Source organism: Microcaecilia unicolor, chromosome 13, assembly GCF_901765095.1.
Source record: "Microcaecilia unicolor chromosome 13, aMicUni1.1, whole genome shotgun sequence".
Lineage (NCBI taxonomy): Eukaryota > Metazoa > Chordata > Amphibia > Gymnophiona > Siphonopidae > Microcaecilia > Microcaecilia unicolor.
Window position 1 is genome coordinate 62318313 of NC_044043.1, and position 24901 is coordinate 62343213.

Here is a 24901-nt window from a genome sequence, read left to right on the forward strand (position 1 = left end):
ATTCGCTCGGAGGAGGGAAAGGTGAGTAGTGGTGTGCCTCAAGGATCGGTGCTGGGACCGATTCTGTTCAATATATTTGTGAGTGACATTGCCGAAGGGTTAGAAGGTAAAGTTTGCCTATTTGCGGATGATACTAAGATCTGTAACAGAGTGGACACCCGGGAGGGAGTGGAAAACATGAAAAAGGATCTGAGGAAGCTAGAAGAATGGTCTAAGGTTTGGCAATTAAAATTCAATGCGAAGAAATGCAAAGTGATGCTCTTAGGGAATAGAAATCCTCGGGAGACGTATGTGTTAGGCGGGGAGAATCTGATAGGTACGGAGGAGGAGAGGGATCTTGGGGTGATAATATCTGAGGATCTGAAGGCGACGAAACAGTGTGACAAGGCGGTGGCCATAGCTAGAAGGTTGTTAGGCTGTATAGAGAGAGCTGTGACCAGCAGAAGAAAGGAGGTGTTGATGCCCCTGTATAAGTCGTTGGTGAGGCCCCACCTAGAGTATTGTGTTCAGTTTTGGAGGCTGTACCTTGCGAAGGATGTAAAAAGAATTGAAGCGGTGCAAAGAAAAGCTACGAGAATGGTAAGGGATTTGTGTTACAAGACGTATGAGGAGAGACTTGATGACCTGAACATGTATATTCTGGAAGAAAGGAAAAACAGGGGTGATATGATACAGACGTTCAAATATTTGAAAAGTATAAATCCACAAACGAACCTTTTCCGGAGGTGCGAAGGCGGTAGAACGAGAGGACATGAAATGAGATTGAAGGGGGGCAGACTCAAGAAAAATGTCAGGAAGTATTTTTTCACGGAGAGAGTAGTGGATGCTTGGAATGCCCTCCCGCGGGAGGTGGTGGAAATGAAAACGGTAACAGAATTCAACCACGCGTGGGATAAACATAAAGGAATCCTGTTCAGAAGGAATGGATCCTAAGGAGCTTAGCTGAGATTGGGTGGCAGAGCCGGTGGCGGGAGGCGGGGATAGTGCTGGGCAGACTTATACGGTCTGTGCCAGAGCCGGTGACGGGAGGCGGGGACAGTGCTGGGCAGACTTACACGGTCTGTGACCTGAAAAGGACAGGTACAAATCAAGGTAAGGTATACACAAAAAGTAGCACATATGAGTTTATCTTGTTGGGCAGACTGGATGGACCGTGCAGGTCTTTTTCTGCCATCATTTACTATGTTACTATATGGACAGTAAGAGAGGAACAGGGATCCTGAAGTGGAACCAGGATGTTAGGCCAGCATTGCCTCTCTTTCTTCTTCACTGTGCCAGCAGTCACCATGACATTCTATTCCCAGGTTCCAGAACGGAACACAACACTCCAGAGGAGGACTCATCAACTGCCTATACAGAGGCATTATCTGCTGGTTATGCCACTCCCTGTGCAACTGAGCATCCACCAAATTTAACATGACCTTTTGCTACCTTGACATCATTAGACATGATCACACTAAGATCTTGCTTCTACATTGTGCACATCAGCTTTTCACCTCCCACTGTGTATTGCTCCCTCAGATTTCTGCACCCCAGATGCATGACTCTACTTTTCTTTTCACTGAATTGGAACTGCCAAGCATTTGACCACCTATCCATCTCAAAAGGAGCTCACTAGTGCCTTCATTGTATCAACTCTTTTGTGACTGCCTCCTGTCATGAGACTTTGTAGGACAAGTAGACCAATCTATTGGGAGACAGGGCACTATGGTCTAACTTAGTGGCAATTACAACATAAAGGAAGTCTCCTCTTATTTCAATATTAACCAACTATCTAGAGTGTTGAGGAGATCAAAAATAGTACACACTCAATTGACGTATATTCAATACATGTTTTTCTCGTAAAGATAAGCGTTGATAAGGCTCCATTACAATAAGGACCAGATCTGAATAAACTAAGTAGCTTCTAGTTTGAGTCTTTAGAATATTTTGTTAAGTTTTCTTAGATATACAAAAGAAAAAAAAAAAAAAAAAAAAAAAAAAGAGTAAAGAAAACTGTGGTTTAGAGATTACAGTTTAGGGGTTTTTGGGCCGATGATGAAGCAGCCCAGCCCCTGTGAGCTATAGAGATGTGTAGCCGGGGGCTTCTTGAGGCCTAACTTAGTGGTGACCACTGAACTTTTATTTTTTTCTTATTCCATGCTTGGAAGTCTTAGGTGGCACTTGTGTGACCTTCTGTTACTGGAGGGGACTACCACAGTTGTTGCCTAGCTGCCAGAATTGCAACCCCTACTCATCCTGGATAGAAAGTGGCTGTAAAGGGAAAGGCTTCTTCCTGGTTTCCGTAACTAGGAGTCAGAATCTACACTGGGAAAATAAATTCTTCCTGCTCTCTCCTCCCGTAGTGTGCATAGGCCCAGTCTCTGATGTGACTGATAGACTGCCTATCATCAGCAACATCAAAGTGGTATACATTATCACAAAGAAAAATAAAAAGCGTAATAGTAAAATAACCCATAAATAATACCACATAATAAATGCTAGCTGCCAGAGTTTTATCTAAACCTAACTATTCAGTGCTGGACTGTAACTCTGGCACTGAGCCTCCAGCCATTTGGTGGCTGCTGGAAGCTATCCAAGTATCGCTGATATTCATCACCGATATCTAGCCAGCTATTGTCAGGACCTAAATGCCCAGAGAGTTATTCAATTACCAGTGCTGAACATCTGTGGTACCTGAATAACTTCCAGCTCTGTCTTAGCTCTGCCCTTGCACTACCCTGGCACTATCTGCATAGGGTTGAGGTGGTCAGGCTGGATTTTCAGCGGTGCTATCTAGGTGTTGCTGAAAATCCAAAGATGACCCATTGAGCAGCTAAGCCAGGTAGGAACCTCTCCTACCTGGATAAGTCCTGCTGAATATTAGCCCCAAGATTTCTAGCCCTGTCTTAAACTTCAGATGAGAGAAATCATGACTGAGTTGCACTGGGCTCCAGAAACTAGGAGCAAGAATAATCATGACAGCCAATGACTCTATTCTGGGTTTGGACCAGCTACGACTGGCTGGAATGGAGGAGTAACCTAATGGTTAGAGTAGCAAGTCACTTAACCCTCTATTGCCTCAGGTGCAAATGTAGATTGTGAGCCCTCTAAGGACAAGGTGTAACTAAATGCAATGCACCTTATGCTGCTACTGAAATAAAACATGAGCAAAACCCTAATAAACAAGAGCCATTTTAGCAAAGGCTAAAAAATATATATTGTGAGCTGGTCACCCTTCCAGGACCCAGCCAGGGCTGATCCTGCTTAGTTTCCTTCACACACAATCACTGCTGGGCTCTACACTTCTTCATGGTTCACCAGGACTCTGCCTCACACACAGGGGAGTTATCTGCCTCCTCTTCTCCTTTCACAAATATTCATCAACACCAGGCTTCTTATAACCAAAGGCTTATAAGCTTCATGGCTTATTTCTTCTTCAACTCAAACATAACAAAAGGCATTTACTCAGAGTCTTCTAATTAAACCCGTTTCAGACTTAAAGCAGTCCCTCAAACTTTCACAGTTTAAACAGCCAAACAAAAGCATTTACTTTTCCTTCTCAGAGGGTAGTGCAGCAGTCACCTTTTCGGCAGAGCACTTCCCCAGTGCTTCCATCTCCCCCCTCCAGCTTTCCACCATTGTCTTAATAAAGCTGCCTGAAAACCTCTCACACCTGGTTCAATTTTCCAATCAACTCCTGGCTTCTCACTCTCCTGCCTAGAGTCCTTCCCCTGACTCTGCTTCCCTTCCTGCTGCAATGCATTCTGGACCTTGTAGTTTCCTGCCTCCTCACTATATATATATATATATATATATATATATATATATATATATATATATATATATATTTTGGAGGGGGCGTGTTGGGAAGAGTGGACATTCCTACACTAATCAGTTAGTGCAGCTACATTTACCATCCATGTGCTAACCGGTTAGTGCAGGCACTGCAGGATTAAAGCATGAGCCCTTACTGCCTTCTAAATGGGTGGTGGTATGTGCATACGTGGAAGTTATTTTAATGGCAACATTAGCGCATGGCCATTAATACAAAGAATCAGCCATTTTAAGGCTGCGCTCAAAATTGCCTAAGTGTACAGGGAAACCCATGCAAAGATGCGCTAAGACCACGTTTTGCCGCAGCAAACAGCCCCAAAGAGATTTGAAGCTAGCACTAATTACATTTTGCAGGATCCAGCTTCCTCAGCCTAGGTTTAAGAGAAATTCAGCCTTCTCCAGCTTCATATTCAGCTGAATAATGTCTGCCTTCTGACTGAGATGAGGCTGTTTCAGGGATGTTTTGCATTAGTTTTAATGAGGCAGATATTGGAATCCAGACTGGAATATTGCAATTTGCTTCTCACTGGTCTTCCGCTCAGCCATCTCTCTCCTCTCCAGTCTGTCCAAAATTCTGCAGCACGACTTATTTTCCGCCAAAATCGTTATACCCACACTAGCCCACTCCTCAAGTCACTTCACTGGCTCCCTGTCCGCTTCAGCATACAGTTCAAACTTCTCTTACTGACCTTTAAATGCATCCATTCTGCAGCCCCCCATTACCTCTCCACTCTCATCTCTCCCTACATTCCTCCCCGTGATCTCCGCTCACTGGACAAATCTCTCTTGTCGTCCCCCTTCTCCTCCACTGCTAACTCCAGGCTTCGTTCCTTTTCCTTCGTGGCACCTTATGCCTGGAATGGACTTCCTGAGCCGGTACGTCTAGCTCCATCTCTACCTGTTTTCAAATCTATGCTGAAAAACCACCTTTTCACCACTGCTTTTGGCTCCTAGCCACTACTCAATTGCCCTCCCCTTGTTCCTTCTCACCCAGTACTTCCCTCGCCCTTGTCTTGTCTGTCTGTATTTTTAGATTGTAAGCTCTATTGAGCGGGGACTGTCTCTCTGTATCAGGTGTTCAGCGCTGCATGTGTCTGGTAGCGCTATACAAATGCTAATAATAAATAATAATAAAGTTGTCACCCAGTGCTCCAAATTCTCCTTCCTTTAGGGACTGTTATAGAGGAGAGTCTAAGTCCTTCACTCTAATATCCAAGATTTGATTTTCTGGGAATGTGTTTATCCTAATTCTGAGAATAATTATCAGAGTGGTGAACTTGCCTAAGGAAGGTAAAGAGGTCTGGTCATCTGTACTTTGGATGAACTCTTCTGTCCTGTGTAAGCAAACTGCTTTCTGTATCATGGGTGTATCCGATCTTAAGAATTTCAAAAACATAAAGGTGGATGCTGCCTTAAAAGGACTATATTAAATGCCTAGAGTTTTACTATAATTAATGATTTTCTCAGGCTATTCCTGGATCCTGGTAAAGAATGGCCATTTTGGTTTAAGTGAGGTCTACGACAATTGTCTCCAGCCCATTGTTTCAGCCACTTGAAATATGGCCTTGGAGAGGCCCATCTGCAAAGGAGTCAGGCTAAAATATTTGTTTGGGTTTATCCTCCGGACCACACCACGCCGAACTGGATTGAACAGCTATCAACTACAGCACGGCCACGGAGGCCGAAGAAGAACTTTAAAGACATCGGGTCAGCTGGCGGGGGTTGGGGTCCCCCGCCAGCTGAAGAAATATCTTTAAAGGCGGCAAGCGGCAGCGTGGGAGGGTTGACGGCGGTAGGGGGGTCCAGGGCGAAATCTGCGGGGGCCCAGGCCCCTGTGGCCCCACGCAGATACACCCCTGGTGGAGATGAAAACACTCCAAGGGAGTGTAGGGAGAGTAGATAGCATGGATGGGCATTGGATAGGCCATATGGTCTTTATCTGCCTACATTTTTCTCTGTTTCTATCATTGGGTACAATTTTTTGAAATGTATATTACTTAATATTATTTATATTCATACTGTTGTACACCTCATGGAGTCCCATTGAATTAAATGACTTGCAAATGTAATTTAAAACAATTAAAGAAGGTTTACCACCTCAGGCTCTAAGTGGGTTAAGAATTATGGGCATGATAGTCAAAGAATCTATGCTCCTAGCTTTAAGGCCCTTTTACTAAACTAAACCACGTAAAGTGTTTATGCATGCTTAATGCAGGAAAAAAGACTTACCGCAAAGCATGCTAAAGTGTTTCGCAGTAATTTGTCTGTCAGCATACTCTGATTGGGTGTTTTATTTCACAAGGGGCATGTCAAGCAGTGGCGTAGCTATGTGGGGCCTGAGGGGGCCTGGCCCCCATAGATTAGGCCCTGGCCTCCCTGCTGACGATCCCCTTGAGCCCCCCTCCTGCCACCAACCCTCCCCCGCCGTCGCCACCCGCCCCGCTGGCGCATCAGATACCTTGTTTGCTGGCGGGGTCCCCGAACCCCGCCAGCCGAAGAGAGTCTTCTTCAGCGCCAGAGTAGCGCCTTCATTCAACTAAGTTCCTGGTGTGGGATCAGCTGTTTCTGACGCCTTACATCCTGCACGGGGCTACATGCATGGTGCAGGACATAAGGCGTCAGAAACAGCTGATCACACCAGGAACTTAGTTGAACGAAGGCACTACTCTGGCGCTGAAGAAGACTCTCTTTGGCTGGCGGGGTTTGGGGACCCCCGCCAGCAAACAAGGTATCCGATGCGGCAGCGGGGCGGGGGGAGGGTTGGTGGCGGGAGGGGGTTTCAAGGGGATCGTCGGCAGGCCGGCAGGGGATCCAATGTGGTGGTGGCGGTGGCTCAGGGGGGGGCGGCTAAACAGTGCCCCCACCTTGGGCTCTGGACCCCCCTCCCAGCGAGGTCTGGCTACGCCCCTGATGTCAAGGGCAGGGAATGGGTATGGAAGCATTGTCAAGCTAGCGCATTCGCATATGCTAAGGGCCAGATTCTGTAAATGGTGTCTAAAATATGGACACGTTCAAAATAGGCACTTACCCCCAGATTCTATATAGTGCGCCTAAAAGATCGGCACCAAAGTTGGCGCAGATTCTATAACAATGCACATAATTTAACAAGCTTAACAAGTTAATGAGCACCGATAACAGCACTTAACAAGCAATAATTAGAATGAAGGCACACAACTCACTAAGCGTATTCTGTAATGAAGTGCGCCAAACCTCTAACACATGCAGGCAAAAAGGGGCATGGTTATGGGTGGGGAAATGGGCATTTCGTGGGCATTCCAAAATTTACGCACCTAGTTATAGAATATGGCTTAGCGCTTCTAAATCTACGCGCAGGGATTTACACCAAGTTTTCATTGGTGTAAATGGATGCGCGTAGATTTAGGCGCTGAAATATGAACTAAGTGTATGGAAAAGACCATCTTACCTCAGATCTTGCAACCCACTGGACGACAGCGTTTCCATTACTTTTCCCTCCACTGAGATGTAAGGTTTCCTGTTGATTGTGAGCCTAGTTTTGAGAATATCCTAGAGTGAAGAACTAACAGAGCAGGAATTAACAGATAGAAGCCAAAATTCTCATTCAGTTCTTGGTGAAGGATCTTGGTTTTAGAACCATAAGAATATTAAGCTTCCAGTTCTGAGCTGATGGAAAATGCTCTTGGGATTCTGTAGAGCAAAAAAGGCCTATGGTTTGTACTTTGCATTTTATTATATGAGCATGAATAAGGCATAAACTGCATCTTCCCCTGATTCATTTTACTGGGTTTTATTTTTCAGTTACTGATGCACATTTCATGACAAGTAAAATGAATGAGTATAGAAATACCAAATCTCGTAAGTGGGATAATTTTATTATGTCATAAGGGCAGAGATGGAAGAGGTCTCTTGGTGTGTGTACGTGCATAGACTAAGGCTGGCTTCCATTTATTTTGCAGGTTTGTGCAGTATAAATATTTCTGTTTGCTTTCTTGTAGAGAAAATAGTGGTCCACTATCCAGAGCAAAGCATCATGTTCAGGGAGTGCTGGCAAACCTGAGTTCTGCATTACCATGTATTCCTCTGGACAGCTCCAAACTTTCCTGGGTCACAGGTACAAGTAAAGTTACTTGAGAAATGCATGCATTGAGAGAGCATAGACTTTACACCAATTTTCAAAGTGACATTACACTTTCACTTTAAAAATTGCCTATGAAAAAAGTATGTGCAGACGTGCATTTCCTTTTTTTTTTTTTTTTTATTTATAAAAGTTTTTTATTAACACTTCAGAGTAACAACATCTGGAGTAAAATACTCCTTGAAAATTTCAAAAAAGAAAAACAACATTTGTGCAATATCACAATCCAATTTTTTTTTTTTTTTTTTTTTTTTTAATTAAACCCCTCCTCTTCTTTGTCCCCCCCTCCCACCCCCCCTGAGCTCTCGATCCCCCTCCCTCCAACCTCCCCACTCTCCCTCCCCCCTCCCTTCCCCGTCCTCATCTTGTACTCCAAGTGTATTGCTCCTTTAATCATCTTTCCAAATTTCTGCTAAGTGCAACCACTCTTCTGCTTCCGGATTGTAATGACCCTTACGTCTATCCGTTAATTTTCCCAACCTCGTCATTAACTGAAGTTTGCCCTTCCAATCTTGCCCTGTAGGGCCCAGCTTCTGCTTCCATTTCAATGCTATGGTTGTTTTTGCTGCCGCCAGGCCCATTCGTATAATTCTATTTTGCCATTTCTTCCCTCCTTTTTTTCCCAAGCCTAATAAACACCATAGGGGTTCACAGGAATATTGAAATCCTACCGCTAGTGATATATAACCAGTAACTAACTCCCAGTATATCTGTATCTTCGGGCATTCCCACCAAATATGGAAATATGTTCCTTTCCCCTCCTCACACCTCCAGCAGGTATCCGAGGCATTTGGATACATAGCTTTTATTCGGTCTGGAGTGAAATACCAGCGACTCAAGACCTTATAGGCATTTTCTTTAATGAGGACACACACTGATGCCTTTTTCACCTCTTTGCATATTTTCCTCCATTGTCCCTCATTTATTTCCATTTTAAGATCTTGTTCCCAAGCCTTCATATAGGGAAGCTTTACCATCTCAGGGCCCCTTATATGTTCATATAGCTTTGTGATTCCTTTCCCACCCTCTCCTATTCTTCCCCATAAATTTTCAAACTTCTCGCCCTCCAACCCTTTATCTTTAAACCACTTTTCCTTGCTCATGTAATTCTTTACTTGTAAGTATGCATATAGGTCAGTCTGTGGGAGATTGTATTCTTGTTGCAACTTTTCAAAGCTCTTAAGGTTCCCCTCTTCCATTAGTTCTCGAAATCTTATCAACCCCTTATCGAACCACCTTGTAAATGTCTTATTCTCCCGCCCACCAGGGAATCCTGGTTCTTGAGTTATCCAGGCATAGGTGGAACGGGCCTGCGTACCCCTCATGTTCTTCTTAAGTTTCCCCCATATTGTAAGTAAGTGGGAAATAAATGGGTTCAGGGTCAAAGATCTATACATGTTATCCGGGGCCGAACCCCATAGCAATGCATCCAGATTGCCCTCCTGAACAAAAATCTGCTCAAATCTCGTTACGGGCGACAAGTCCACACTACTCCATACCCCAATTTGCCTGAGTTGTGCCGCCCAATAATACCAGCTAATATTTGGCATGCCCCTTCCTCCCTGTTCTACCGTCTTCCACATTATTTTCTTTGATAGTCGAGCTGGGTGCCCTCCCCAAACAAATTCCCCCACCTCTGCTTGTATTTTCTGTAACTCCCTCTTAGGAACCGCGACTGGTAAAGTCTGAAAGAGGAAGAGCAACCTTGGTAATATATTCATCTTTACCGCCGCTATGCGGCCCCACCACGACAACCATCCTTTCTTCCAGTGAGCTAAATCTCTCCTGATTGCCGCTATTAGTGGTACATAATTTAACTGATATAGTGTATTTAGATCACTTGGGATATGTATACCTAGGTACCGAAAACTTCTGTCGGTCCAACGGAACCCGGATCTTTTCATTTGTTCCACCTCTTGCTCTGTTACTATTATCCCCATGAGTTCCGATTTGTCAATATTTACTTTAAACCCGGACATTCTTCCAAACATGTTTAACTCTCTAGTAAGCACTGGTAGGGTATTCCCCGGGGAGCCTATATAGAATAATAGATCATCTGCGAATAGGGCTAACTTGTGTTCTTGCCCTCCCATCCGAACTCCTTTCACTTCTTTATGCTCCCGAATTTGTTGAGCTAAAGGCTCAATAGAGATAGCAAATAATAACGGGGAGAGGGGGCACCCCTGTCTAGTTCCTCTTTGTATATTAAATATGTCTGACCATCCCCCGTTGACCTTAATTCTTGCTACTGGCTGCTCATATAGCCCTTTCACCCACCCCACGAAAGGTCTTCCTAGTCCCATTTCTAGCATTACTTCCCATAGGTAATCCCATTCCACTCTATCAAATGCCTTTTCCGCATCTATTGTGAGAAGTGTCATGGGATCCCCCCTTGTCTGCGCTCCCCAAATCAAATTAAGAGTTCTTCTAATGTTATTTGCCACTTGTCTTTGACGTATAAAGCCAGATTGATCTTCATGAATAAGAGAAGGCAAAATCTCACTCAATCTATCTGCCATGAGCCTGGCCAGAATTTTTACGTCTACATTCAGCAAAGAAATCGGGCGGTAGGAGCCACATAATGTTGGATCTCTCCCAGGTTTTAGGAGCACCGATATTCCGGCTTCATGCATGCTTGGCGGTAAACCCTGTTCTACAAAACAAGCATTGCCCAATCTTACCAGTAGTGGCCCTAGCTCTTGATGAAAGAGCTTATAATATTTGGCCGTGAACCCATCCGTCCCAGGGGATTTCCCCCCTTTCAGCCCTTTGATAACTTTTACTACTTCCTCTAGGGTCACCGTAGCTTCAATTTTCTCCCTTTGTTGGGCCGTAACCCTCCTCAATCCCAGACTCTGTTGAAATTCTCTAATTTCACCTTTGGAGGCTCTAGATTCTTTGCTATATAATGTCTTATAGAATTTTACAAATTGCTCTCTAATTTCCCCATCTTGGTGAAGCATTGCATCTTTTGGCCCTTTTATTTTAGTAACCGTGTTTCGAATCCTTCTATCCCTTAGCCCTTTTGCCAGCATAGCACCCGCTTTATTGCTGAATTCAAAGAATCTCTGTTGTAGTAATTGCCTCTGGAACTCCATTGCTCTCAGCTGAATTTGTTGCAGCTCTCCCCTCCACTTTTTAAGCTCCAGAAGCTGCTGATGTTTACCCTCCCTCTGGTGTAGTGCTTCTAGTCTCGCCAAATTATGCCTTACTTCGATCTCGTGAGCTGCCCTCTTCTTCTTCAGGTATGTTCCTTTACGTATAAACACCCCCCTCACCACCGCTTTAAGTGCATCCCAGAGTATCCCCTCTGACACTTCCCCTGTATCGTTTAATTCTAGATACTCTTTAATGGTGGATCTTATTTCTTGGCAGTCTTCGACCTTGTCTAAGAGGGATTCATTTAATCTCCAAATTTGACTTCCCCTCCTCTCCCCCAACCCATCTAGCTTCACCCAAACCGGTGCATGATCAGAAGCATGAATGTTTTCAATTTCTGCGTCTCGCACTTCCCCCCACTCATTCCTGCTCCCCCAAATAGCATCAATTCTCGCATATGTTCCCTGTACGTGAGCATAGTGCGTGAATTGTCGTCTGCCCGGATGTTTCAGTCTCCATATATCAATCAAATCCAATTCTCTCATTAATCTGTGGAATTGTCGCCCGTTATATCCGCCCCCTCCCTTCTGTCTAATGGAGTGGTCCAGTGATCCCACTGAATGGTTAAAGTCCCCCCCCATCAACACTCCCCCCCTCACAAAAGGGAGCAATTCTTCCCGTAGCCCATCAAAGTATTTTCCCTGCCCCACATTAGGAGCATATACATTAATAAATGTAACCTGTCGACCATTCAAATTCCCTTTAATTGCTAAGCATCTTCCCTCTTTATCTTTGTAAACTGCTTCTTTGTTAAACTTCAAGTGATCTTTCACATAAATCACCAATCCTCCCGTCTTATTTCCCCTGGAGTCTGCTAGGGCGTACCCCGTACCCAGGCCCTTGTTCTTGATCAGGGATTCATCACTTTGTTTAATGTGTGTCTCTTGCAACATTACTATATCCCAATTCAGTTTCCGCAATTCCCTAAATATAATACTTCTCTTTCCCGGGTTATTTAATCCATTAACATTCCATGATCCAATTCGTACTCCCCCCTTTCCCAACCCCAACCCCCCTCCCCCCTTCCCCCCCCCTTATTCCCCCTTGTAACTGGCAAACTTCGTCTCGTGCCAGTCGTACCCTTTAGGAAGCTAGCCTTCCCCAGAGCCTGACCACTCTAATGTTTATCCATAGAATCTTAACCCCCTGCGTTTCCAACTTAATCATTAACATTTGTTCTCTTCTACTTTAACATCTACATATAACATTCCTTTCCCCATGTCTCTCACCAACTCCAATCAAAACATGAATAGTTCAAATCCAGCAGCTATATCGCTCTCATTCAGGTGACTGCTACTGACTGATCTTCATCTCTGTCCTCCCTTGGGGGTGTCTGCTTTTTCTTTTCCCCAACCTTCTGCCAGCCATTCTGCTCCATCCTCCTCGAATTGTTAGAAGATTGCCTGTTCGCCTCTTCATCTCTGGGAACATCCGTACATCCCATTTCTCTCAATAGTTTCCACGCTCCTTGATGTGTGTGAAGGCGTTTGGTATTATTGCCCACTGTAACCTGTAATCCAAATGGGAATAACCAACGATATCGCAGTCCTGCCTTTTGCAAATAAGCAGTAATGTCTTTAAAGTCTCTTCTTTTCTGCAATGTTTTCCTTGCTAAATCTTGGAAGATTTTAACTTTAACTGACCGCCAGTTTACATCTCCCATTTCTCTTGCTTTCTTCCATATTCTCTCTTTAACAGTATATTTATGGAAGCATGCCACTATGTCTCTGGGCAATCCCCCTCTTGGTGGCCCTAAGCTTCTGTGGGCTCTTTCCAATTCTATGGGCTCTAATTCTTGCTGCCCATTAGAGTCTTGCTGTAGTAAAAAAACGCAAATTTCCTTCACTACCTTTTCTGGATCTTTATACTGGTCCTCTTCGGGGATGCCCCTAAATCTCAAATTGCACCGTCTTGTGCGATTTTCCAGATCCTCCAGCGCTATTTCCAAGTCTGCTCTTACTTGTTTTTCAGCTCGAAGCGCTCCCCGGAGTTCTTTCACTTCCGCCATTGCTGCCTCCGTTTTTTCCTCATTCTCCGCCACACGATTGCCAATCTCTTTTAGTTCTTCGTGCAACTCCGTTACAGCGGTTTGAATACTTCACCGAGTCGCCACCAATTCAGTTTTAAGATCTTTAAACCAACGTACGAAATCCCGTTTACTCAGCTCCGTTTCGCGTTCCATTTGCTCTTCGGGATCTGGGTCGGATTCGCTCTCCTCGGCGGCCATCTTTGCACCGCGTGTCCGGAGGCGCGATCCTTCGCTCGCATTGGGCGTATCAGCCCCGAATTTGAACTTCGCCAACTTTTTCTTCGCTGCCATCGTTCCGATGGTTTCTCCGCCGTTTAGGTGAGTAAAGTTCTTAGTTAAACGCAGGGGAAGCTTCTTTTTTGCTCCGGAGACAGCAGAGCTCATAAATCAAGCTGCCATCTCTAGGGCTGACGTCACTTCCTCTTTTCGTGCATTTCCTTTTTGTGTAGGTACTCTTCTGTTTTTTTTTTGCAATTCAAACTACAATTTTCAATTTTAAACCATATCAGAACAAAATAAAAATACAAGAAACTACTGAACCAGGTCCAGCACTTAATCAGCAGTTAAACTGGAAGTGTTGATACATATGAGTTTAATCTATTCCATTGACACTGAGTCCTTAGCCCTGAGTAACTTTTCCCTGCTGTAACTGCTCTTCATATTTATAAAACAAGCACAATGTGTTCCAACACTGGCTGTAGCCGATTTAAGCATTGTCTTTCCAATTGTTTATGATCAACTTCACGGCAGTTGGTAACATAAAGCCTAGTAGATGTTCATCCTCTTTTGAAAACCTGGCAGTAACACCTACTGATTTCCAAATCATGATTTAATATTACACTGGTTCCTACTACTACTATTACTATTTAGCATTTCTATAGCGCTACAAGGCATACGCAGCGCTGCACAAACATAGAAGAAAGACAGTCCCTGCTCAAAGAGCTTACAGTCTAATATTGTGTTTAATACAGTACATGTCTTCAGGGCCGCCAAGGGGGGGGGCAAGGGGGGGGCAAGGGGGGACAAAATTCCCCGGGCCCGGGCCTCCAAGGGGGGCCCGGCGCCGCAGTCCCCTCCACCTGCCCCCCTCCGTCCACCACTGGGCCGGGCCCCCCTGAATTCAAATCATAGTGCCTCACCTCGACCTCGCTCCGTGTGAAAGAAGCGCAGCAGCGGCAGTCTGCAGATCACCTCCCTTTGGGCCTTCCCTCCCTGTGTCCCGCCTTCATCTGACGTAACTTGCGCAAGGGCGGGACACAGGGAGGGAAGGCCTGACGGGAGACGATCTGCAGACTGCCGCTGCTGCGCTTCTTTCACACAGAGCGAGGTCGAGGTGAGGCACTATGATTTGAATTCAGGGGGCCCGGCCCGGTGGTGGACGGAGGGAGGCGGGTGGAGGGGGGTGGCGACGACGATGACCTCGGGGGGGGGGGCAGTGGGGGCAGTGCCCCGGGGGCGGCCTTGCCCTGGGCCCGTCCCAGTCTCTCTGCGGCCCTGCATGTCTTCCCCCTCCACCACCCATATTGCTGACCAACATCTTTATATATCTTTTAAACAGTCCCAATCAATTTCAGTAGTGGGGGCATCACATGTATAACTCAAATAAACCCAACATCACTTCAGCTTTAATGTCAGGAGCAAAAGGTGGATATATCTCTTATGGACCTCAGCAGTGATTCATTTCACACAGGATCACAGTCCTGTGTCTCACCTTACTCATCATTGGTCCAAACTCGATCCAAAATCAAATCACTTTAATAATACTTTATTAATATTCAAAACACACTTATCTTTAATGTAGGGACCTGCAACCATGCACCGTATTTTGCCGTGGACTGCTTCAAGGTAAGGTCCACTCAACTGTCTCACCAACTTCATTGCATTTTTTTTTTAGTGGACCTTACCCTGAAGCCGCCCTCAGCAAAACATGGCATATGGTTGTGGGTCCCTATCTTAAAGATAAGTGTTTTTGAATATTAATAGAGTAATGTGTTATTAAAGTGATTTGATTTTAGATCAATGATGAGTAAGGTGAGACACAGGACTGTGATCCTGTGTGGAACGAGTCACCACTGAGGTCCGTAAGAGATGTGGAGGGGCATTTTCGATATGACATCCAAGTCTGACTTTAGACATTTTGCAAAAAAACGTCCAGAATCTGAATAGAAAAGAAGTTCATTTTCAAAAAACAAAAACGTCTATCTTTTTGTTTTCGAAAATAAATACTGTTTCTAACAAGGTTTTGTGCTTTGGACGTTTTGTTTTTCAGTCCATTAAAAAAAAAAAAAAAAAAGTCCAAGTGAAAAACGTAGAAAATCAAGCCATTGGGATGTAGGAGGGGCCAGCATTTTTAGTAGACTAGTCTCCCAGACATCCCAGGAGATAAATAGGGCACCCTAGAGGGCACTGCAGTGAACTTCAAAAACATGTTCCCAGGTACACATCTCACCATTGCTCCCTTGTCTGCTGAGCCCCCCAAAACCCACTGCCCACAACGGTACACCACTACAATAGCCCTTATAAGTGAAGGAGTGAAGGGGGCACCTATACAGTGGTGGAAATAAGTATTTGATCCCTTGCTGATTTTGTAAGTTTGCCCACTGACAAAGACATGAGCAGCCCATAATTGAAGGGTAGGTTATTGGTAACAGTGAGAGATAGCACATCACAAATTAAATCCGGAAAATCACATTGTGGAAAGTATATGAATTTATTTGCATTCTGCAGAGGGAAATAAGTATTTAATCCCTCTGGCAAACAAGACCTAATACTTGGTGGCAAAACCCTTGTTGGCAAGCACAGCGGTCAGACGTCTTCTGTAGTTGATGATGAGGTTTGCACACATGTCAGGAGGAATTTTGGTCCACTCCTCTTTGCAGATCATCTCTAAATCATTAAGAGTTCTGGGCTGTCGCTTGGCAACTCGCAGCTTCAGCTCCCTCCATAAGTTTTCAATGGGATTAAGGTCTGGTGACTGGCTAGGCCACTCCATGACCCTAATGTGCTTCTTCCTGAGCCACTCCTTTGTTGCCTTGGCTGTATGTTTTGGGTCATTGTCGTGCTGGAAGACCCAGCCACGACCCATTTTTAAGGCCCTGGCGGAGGGAAGGAGGTTGTCACTCAGAATTGTACGGTACATGGCCCCATCCATTCTCCCATTGATGCGGTGAAGTAGTCCTGTGCCCTTAGCAGAGAAACACCCCCAAAACATAACATTTCCACCTCCATGCTTGACAGTGGGGACGGTGTTCTTTGGGTCATAGGCAGCATTTCTCTTCCTCCAAACACGGCGAGTTGAGTTCATGCCAAAGAGCTCAATTTTTGTCTCATCTGACCACAGCACCTTCTCCCAATCACTCTCGGCATCATCCAGGTGTTCACTGGCAAACTTCAGACGGGCCATCACATGTGCCTTCCGGAGCAGGGGGACCTTGCGGGCACTGCAGGATTGCAATCCGTTATGTCGTAATGTGTTACCAATGGTTTTCGTGGTGACAGTGGTCCCAGCTGCCTTGAGATCATTGACAAGTTCCCCCCTTGTAGTTGTAGGCTGATTTCTAACCTTCCTCATGATCAAGGATACCTCACGAGGTGAGATTTTGCGTGGAGCCCCAGATCTTTGTCGATTGACAGTCATTTTGTACTTCTTCCATTTTCTTACTATGGCACCAACAGTTGTCTCCTTCTCGCCCAGCGTCTTACTGATGGTTTTGTAGCCCATTCCAGCCTTGTGCAGGTGTATGATCTTGTCCCTGACATCCTTAGACAGCTCCTTGCTCTTGGCCATTTTGTAGAGGTTAGAGTCTGACTGATTCACTGAGTCTGTGGACAGGTGTCTTTCATACAGGTGACCATTGCCGACAGCTGTCTGTCATGCAGGTAACGAGTTGATTTGGAGCATCTACCTGGTCTGTAGGGGCCAGATCTCTTACTGGTTGGTGGGGGATCAAATACTTATTTCCCTCTGCAGAATGCAAATAAATTCATATACTTTCCACAATGTGATTTTCCGGATTTAATTTGTGATGTGCTATCTCTCACTGTTACCAATAACCTACCCTTCAATTATGGGCTGCTCATGTCTTTGTCAGTGGGCAAACTTACAAAATCAGCAAGGGATCAAATACTTATTTCCACCACTGTATGTGGGTACAGTGGGTTCCTGATGAGTTTTGGAGGGCTCACAGTTTCCCCTACAAATGTGACAGGTAGAGGGAGATAGGGACCTGAGTCCCCCACGCCATGGTGCACTGCAATACGCTGACCACTACACTACTCCAGGGACCTGCATGCTGCTCTGATAGACCTGGCTCTAACACCTGAGGCTGTCATATAGGCTCCTTTTTTGCCTTATTCGTTATAAAAACAGGTCTAGCTCAATACGTCTTAGTTTTAGTCCTGGACGGTTTTGTTTTGTTCCATTATGGCTAAAAAATGGCAAGGGTTAGGAATGCCCAGATTCCACCTCTAGCACGCCCCTGACATGCCCTCCTTGTGATTTGAACACACTTCTGACGGAAAAACGTCTAAAAATGGTTTTGAAAATACCAATTTGGACATTTTTGTGAGAAAAACATCCAAATGCAGATTTATGCCACCTTTTTGGATGTTTTTCTCTTGAAAATGAGCTCCATAGCCACCTTTTGCTCCAAATATTTGAAAGGTATTAATCCGCAAACGAATCTTTTCCGGAGATGGGAAGGCGGTAGAACGAGAGGACATGAAATGAGATTGAAGGGGGGGCAGACTCAGAAAAGATGTCAGGAAGTATTTTTTCATGGAGAGGGTGGTGGATGCTTGGAATGCCCTCCCACGGGAGGTGGTGGCGATGAAAACAGTAACGGAATTCAAACATGCATGGGATGTGCATAAAGGAATCCTATGCAGAAGGAAAAGATCCTCAGAAGCTTAGCTACAATTGGGTGGCAGAGCAGGTGGGGGGAAGAGGGGTTGGTGGTTGGGAGGCGAGGATAGGGGAGGGCAGACTTTTATACGGTCTGTGCCGGAGCCGGTGATGGAAGGCGGGACAGGTGGTTGGGAGGCAGGAAAAACTGCTGGGCAGACTTATACGGTCTGTGCCCTGAGAAAGACAGGTACAAATCAAGGTAAGGTATACACATGAGTTTATCTTGGGCAGACTGGATGGACCGTGCAGGTCTTTTTTCTGCCGTCATCTACTATGTTACTATGTTACTATGATGGTCAACTTTAAGTGGTGTTGGGTTTATTTGGCCAGCATCTTTATATGTGCATACAGTAATAAATTATGTTCAATAATTGTTGGGCAGGTACTTTTTTCTGAGTAAAATAACTTTTGAAAATGCTAAAGTACAAGCATATTTGCAAACCTACCCTGACTATAGCCCTAGGAATGCCTCCCCCTGCTGTGGGTAGAATTATGTACGTAGTTGCACTATTTTACTTACATATAGGATGATCAATTTTCAAAAAGCCCATTTCCATGTGTACAGCAGTGTTCTAGCCAAAGACATGGTTTTAAAAATTGCTTATACCGTGGGTGTGAAACCATGGACTTTGAGGGCCATAACCCAGTTGGGTATTCAAGATTTCCACAATGAATATGCATGAGATTTATTTGAATACAATGGAAGCGGTACATGCAAATCAATCGCACGCATATTAAGGACATAAGAATAACCAATGGTCCATCTAGCCCAGTATCCTGAATGAGTTGGGGCCCTCGTTGACCTGTTGCCCACCCCTGACTTATGCTGTTGCGATTTGAGATAAATAAATAAGATATCCAGCTGTTTAAACTGAGCCCAGAAATTCTTGTTTTTCTCTCCTTCAGTCTCCCATCATGACACAGAGATTCCTTTTAACCACAGCTTCATTGAGTCTCCTTCCACGGGCTGCGCTTCGCAGAACTCCTTCTCTTCTTTTGACACGGATGAAGAAGGTCCTGTTTACTGTGTTCCCCCGAGAGAAGGTATCATCTATGAGACCTCCCAGAGACAAAGCATGTCAGACAGTAGCGTAGCCAGCGATTAATTTTTGGGTGGGCCTGGAGGCGGACTGGGTGGGCACAGACCTCTTTCCTCTCCACCGTCCACCCCCCGCCTGCCGCCGCCGCCACCACATTTTGTGTCCACCCGCGACCGCCCCGCCCGCAACAGCCTCCTGCACTGACCTGAAGCGCGTTCTCCCTCCAATCCAGCACCGGCGATCATAGCCAGCCTTCTACCATGTCCAGCGCGCGTCGTCGGAGCTTCTTCTCAGGCACGTCCCGCCTACTCTGCAACTTCCTGCTGGACGTGGTAGAAGGCTGGCTATGATCGCCGGTGCTGGATTGGAGGGAGAACGCGCTTCAGGTCAGTGCAGGGGGCTGTCGCGGGCAGGGTGGGCCTGTAGCAAAAGTGGGTGGGCCTGGGCCCATCCAGGCCCACCCGTGGCTACGCCCCTGATGTCAGAGTTCTTTAGAGTCTATGCATAGCTTGGCATTTTCAGTTCAACATTCGTTTGCAGCATTGGAGACTGCGTAGTCTCATCATCTTACACCAGTTTAGTGAGACAGTTCTGCCTACATAACCTACGAAACACTCTTGTTTTGGTAATAATACCTATTGTCAAGGTTCAAAGTCTTCCCTTATGGTCTGTCTTCTGGGCAGGTCAATGAGAGGAGACAAGCCTTGTAAGCTTCGTCTGAGAACAGGGTAAATAAAGTTAGTAGGTGAAGAATGAAGGACACAAGCTCTGTGATAAATTATTCCACAAATAATTGGGAGGATGATTTCAAAGAAATGTAGTCAGATAACTAAAAGTCTTGCTACAAAATAAATTTTACTGGCACACTGGTAAAAATGTAAGCATGCATACTAAAATGCCATTTTAGAAGTAATTGTAAAAGCATTCAGGTACATTAAGCACAGTTTTATGTATAGAAATAACTTGTTTTAATATTCATTGGGTTCCATGCATGTAAAACTACTACTACTACTTAGCATTTCTATAGTGCTACTAGATGTACGCAGCGCTGTACGCTAAATATGTAAGAGACCATCCCTGCTCAACAGAGCTTACAATCTAATCAAGACAGACAAACAGGATAAATAATGGATAAGGGAATTACTACAAACATGGGTACATGAACCGGTGAATAGGAATTAGGAGTTAAAAGCAACCTCAAAGTGGTGGGCTTTTAGCCTAGATTTGAATACGGCCAGAGTTGAAGGTTGACGTACTGACTCAGGAAGTCTATTCCAGGCATATGGTGCAGCAAGATAAAAGGAACAGAGTCTGGAGTTGGCAGTGGAGGAGAAGGGTACAGATAAGAGAGATTTAACCGATGAGCGGAGTTCCCGGGGAAGAGTGTAAGGAGAGATATGGAGAGGTGCTGAGGAGCTGCAGAGTGAATGCACTTGTAAGTCAATAGGAGGAGTTTGAACTGTACATGGAAACGGATAGGGAGCCAATGAGATGACTTGAGGAGATGTCTAATATGAGCATAGCGACACAGGCGGAATACAAGTTGTGCAACAGAATTTTGAATAGATTGAAAGGGAGAGAGATGGCTTAGTGGGAGACCTGTGAGAAGCAAGTTGCAATAATCTAAGTTTGAGGTTATAAGAGCGTGGATAAGGGTTTTGGTAGTGCGCACTGAAAAGAAGGGACAAATTTTGGTGATATTATAGTAAAAGTATGTGCACATAGCCTGTATGGGGAGAACTGTATAAATGGCACTCAAAAGTTGGCACTGGAAAAGATTGGCACTAAGCGCTCTAGAAAGGGTGTGTGCCCTTTATAGAACAGCGCTTAGCACCGATTCCCACACCCAGTTCTGGATGCCAGACTTACATCTGCTGAAACCCGATATAAATCCTGGCGTCCAAGTTGGGCGTGGAAACCCATCCTATATAATAATTTGCACCTCCAACATTCTACGTCTGGATTGCTGGGTTCATAACATCTATTCCCATTGGTCCGCCCTCATGTCAAAACGTAATAACGTGAGAGGGCAGAACAATGAGAGGGAAGGGAATGCTGGAGGTGAGCTGACATCAGGAAGGATGTTACGAACGGAAGCCAGCACCAGCCAGTCAGAGAACGTTCAGGTACAAATCGAGGCGAGGAGAGAATCATGGGACATCGAGGGGAGGGAGGGAGGGAGGATGGAAGGAAGGAAGGGGAGGGGAGGGCAGGGCAGGGCAGAATTGATTGACATGGATGGGATGGGAGGACAGTAGAGGAGAGAATCGCGGGACATGGATGGGAGGGAAGAGGAGAATCGCTGGACATGGAGGGGAGGGGAGAATTGCTGGACATGGAGGGGAGGGCAGGGGAGAGAGAAAAACAAAGCTTACAGGACAGCCTACCTAGGGCCCGTTTCAGTGTTGAGGAAACGGGCATGGTTCCACTAGTTATTCTATAACACTGCACTCAATTTTTCAGAATGCCCCTGACACACCCATGCCCCTCCAATAGCCACACACCCTTTTGGAATGTGCGCTATGGGATTTAGGCCCCCAATGTTCTAGAATGGCACACAGCCAGATGTGCACACAAATCCTAATTGATGCCAATTAATAATAATTGGTTAACAGCTCATTAGCCAATTACTTTCATCCTATGATCCCCCTCGTACACTTCGTTCTTCCCAACAGGCGCTTATTATCGATCCCTCTTGTCATCTTCTCCACTTAGCATCCACTCGCTCTTCTATTTTTTTCAGTGGTAGCCCCATTGTTGTGGAATGCCTTTGCCATTGGTTCTCCATACGACAGCTCTGAAATCTTACCTGTTTCTTAAATGTTATCCTGTTTGACTTGCCTACGTTCTGCTTGACTGATTAGAGTGGGGGAGGGGGGACCTGCAGACACACAGACATTGCATTTTCCTGTATTTTAATTGTAGTTCTTTTCTGGCTTTTATATTTGTGATGTAAACCGCTTAGATGGCCTTTTCTGATGGGCAGTATATCAAATGGAAATAAAACTTGATTGTCTTGGCCATACACAACTAGGACGACCAACCCATACCCTCACATGACATCCAGTCAGTGCTTTATTGAAAATTCTAGTTGACTTTAATGTTACTTTATCCTCATGCTTTTTCTGTTTTCAGATAATTCTTCAGCTGCAGTGGATGAGCTTGACGAGATAAATTTGCAGAACATTGTTCCTGATGTATCTGTATTTAACTCTGAAGATGTTTCTCAGCCTTTTCCTATTCCACGAACTTCTAGTATTGCCAAAGTCAAGAGGCCTTCCGTTTCTTTTGCAGAAGGGACTAAATTTGGTCCTGAGTGTAGAACAGACTCTACAACTGAAACACCAATTCTTGCCCGAAAGTCCAAGATCCCATGGAGTCTTGCCAAACTTTCTTCTTTCTCGTCATATTCTCCAGCGGGAGGGGAAGAACCACAGCAATCCGGCGAGATTCATGAAGCTAATGAAAAGGCAGAGCCCACGAAAGAAGGTGAGGATTATAAAGTGTCCTCTAGAACACCTATACGGAGTCACAGATGGACAATGATCAACATACCAAAGGCTACCCAAAAAAACGAAATAGATGACTTTTCAAAAACAAATTCTGAAATGAAAAGAAAAAGGAAAAGTATAACAACAGTTTATGAGAGCATTGGACCTGCTGGGACACTGTCTTCAACCAGTAAAATCTCAGAAGAATACAGACACAGATTGGTTCCACCAGTTGTAACATGTTTAGGTGGCTTTCAGAGAGTCAAACAGAAGAACAAAAAGGAGAACAGACTGAGGATTAATGTTCAGGGCACCCCCACGGTACCCAAAGAGAAGAAATCCAGAGTCATCCTGAATTCACTGTCAAAGATTCCCTGTCAGGAGGACTCAGAAAGGACTCTAAAATCACCTCAAGAGCCATGCGACTCTTCTGTTGCCAGAAATCAAGATTATGCAGCAAAGAAGCCTCCTATTCCATCATCGTTCATTCTGAAGAAAATGGTTTCAAAGGCAGACAATGGAACAAAAATGATTGGAACTTCACACTGTGAAAATCAAGAAACAATGAAAATGTGTTCCCAACTAAAGGACCTAGAAACATGTGAGCAAAATGTCACTGAGGAAGAAGAAACAGAACCCAAGTATGAGAACGTATCCAACCATAACACACCTTTTCTTCATTCACAGTGACACGAGCTGTGGATCTGATCTCATAGATCTGGGATAACAGAAACAGATTCTGACTGAATTTTAGCAAACTGAAACCCTGTTTAGGAAGCAATTTTCAAAACTACACAGGTACTTGCATTCTATGGGCTTTGCACCTGTTTTCATGAGTGTACTTTCCCTTTAAGAACTGCCTAAGTCCCTGCAGAGATTTGCACTTGCTTTTTCTGTGTTTTTTTTTGTTTTTCTTTCAAAACTAACAGTAAATTTATTGTTACATTTTCCATCCTAATCATCACCCTGGGAGCCCCTCCATTCAATATCGGTGCTGTAGAAAAATGCAGGTACTTTTGCCCAAGGGGAGGTTGGGCAGCTTTCCAAAAACCCTTTTACTGATGTAAATCACCATTTATCTGTGTAAATGGCTTTTGAAAATTGCTCTCTTAAAACCATGGGCATTATAGCAAATATGGCAAAAAAAAAAAGAATGTTCATCAGAATTCAGATTAATGTTTTTACATAACTACCAGACATATTTTATTTAAATAAAGGTTTTTACTTGTAAATTAATTATTTGCTTTCACTTTCACTGAGGAGGATGTAAGAGATGCTCACACCAGAAATAATACTTAATGGTGATTATACAGACAAACTGAAGCAGATCTCAGTGAATTTGGAAGATATGGTAAAGCAAATTGAAAAACTAAAGAGTAGCAAATCCCCTGGACCAGATGGTATATATCCCAGAATACTGAAATAAGACAAAAATGAAATTGAAGAATGGCTATTGGTAATTTGTAACATCTCATTAAAATCATCTACATTACCTAAACATTGGAGGATGGCCAATGTATTACCAATATATTAAAAAACTAGTAAAACAGGCCTGTTTCTGACAGAAATGAAACGGGCGCTAGCAAGATTATCCTCCGAGTTCCAGCTTGGCCCCCTCATCCGAGTTCCAGGGCTTCCTCCCACCCTCTCTCCCCTTCGAATTCCAGACCCCCGTGCCTCCCTCCCTCCGTCTCTCTCCCTTCCGAGTGCAAGCACGACCTATCCTCCACCTGCCCCTCGCCTTCTTAAGTGCTGGCTGTAATTTAAAACTTGTTACCTCGTGGTCCGGTGTCAATCATTGAAGTCGAGCAGGCACGGCGCTTCAAGCTGCCTTCCCTTCTGTCTCAGCTCTGCCTCTGGTTCCGCTCTTCCGGAAACAGGAAATGAGGGCAGGACCAGAGGCAGAGCTGAGACAGAAGGGAAGGCAGCTTGAAGAGCCATGCCTGCTCGACTTCAATGATGACGCTGGACCCGGAGGTAAGAATTTTAAAATTCTGGCCAGCACTTAGGAAGGTGATGGGCAGGAGGAGGACAGGTCGTGCTTGCACTCGGAAGGGAGAGAGAGAGGGAAGGAAGCGCAGGTGTCTTGAACTCGGAGGAGAGGGGGGCATGAAACTCAGAGGGGAGGAGAGGGAGGGAGGGGGTCCTGCAACTCGAAGGGGATGGGGGCCTGGAACTCGTAGGAGAGGGAGGGAGGGGGGCATGGAACTCGGAGGGGGGCTGGAATTCAGATGGAGGACAGGGGCGAGGGAGGGGGCGATTCTCCCGCGATTCTGTACTCATCTCCAACGTTCTGTGGCTGGCTGTTGCTGGCTTCCCTTCCCTCCCATTGGTCTGCCCTCTGAC

General features: G+C 45.1%; 1 protein-coding gene across 2 annotated transcripts in view; it reads left to right on the forward strand.

The window, feature by feature from the left end:
* Positions 1-23994, forward strand: part of SCARF1 (scavenger receptor class F member 1) — a 64984-nt gene extending 40990 nt beyond the window's left edge. For both annotated transcript variants that reach the window (XM_030222600.1, XM_030222601.1), the window contains 3 exons: positions 7791-7906; positions 18931-19068; positions 22200-23994. In XM_030222600.1, the coding sequence (XP_030078460.1) occupies positions 7791-7906; positions 18931-19068; positions 22200-23245 (1300 nt within the window). In that variant the 3' untranslated portion in view covers positions 23246-23994. The remainder of the gene's footprint in view (positions 1-7790; positions 7907-18930; positions 19069-22199) is intronic.
* Positions 23995-24901: the final 907 nt, after the last annotated feature.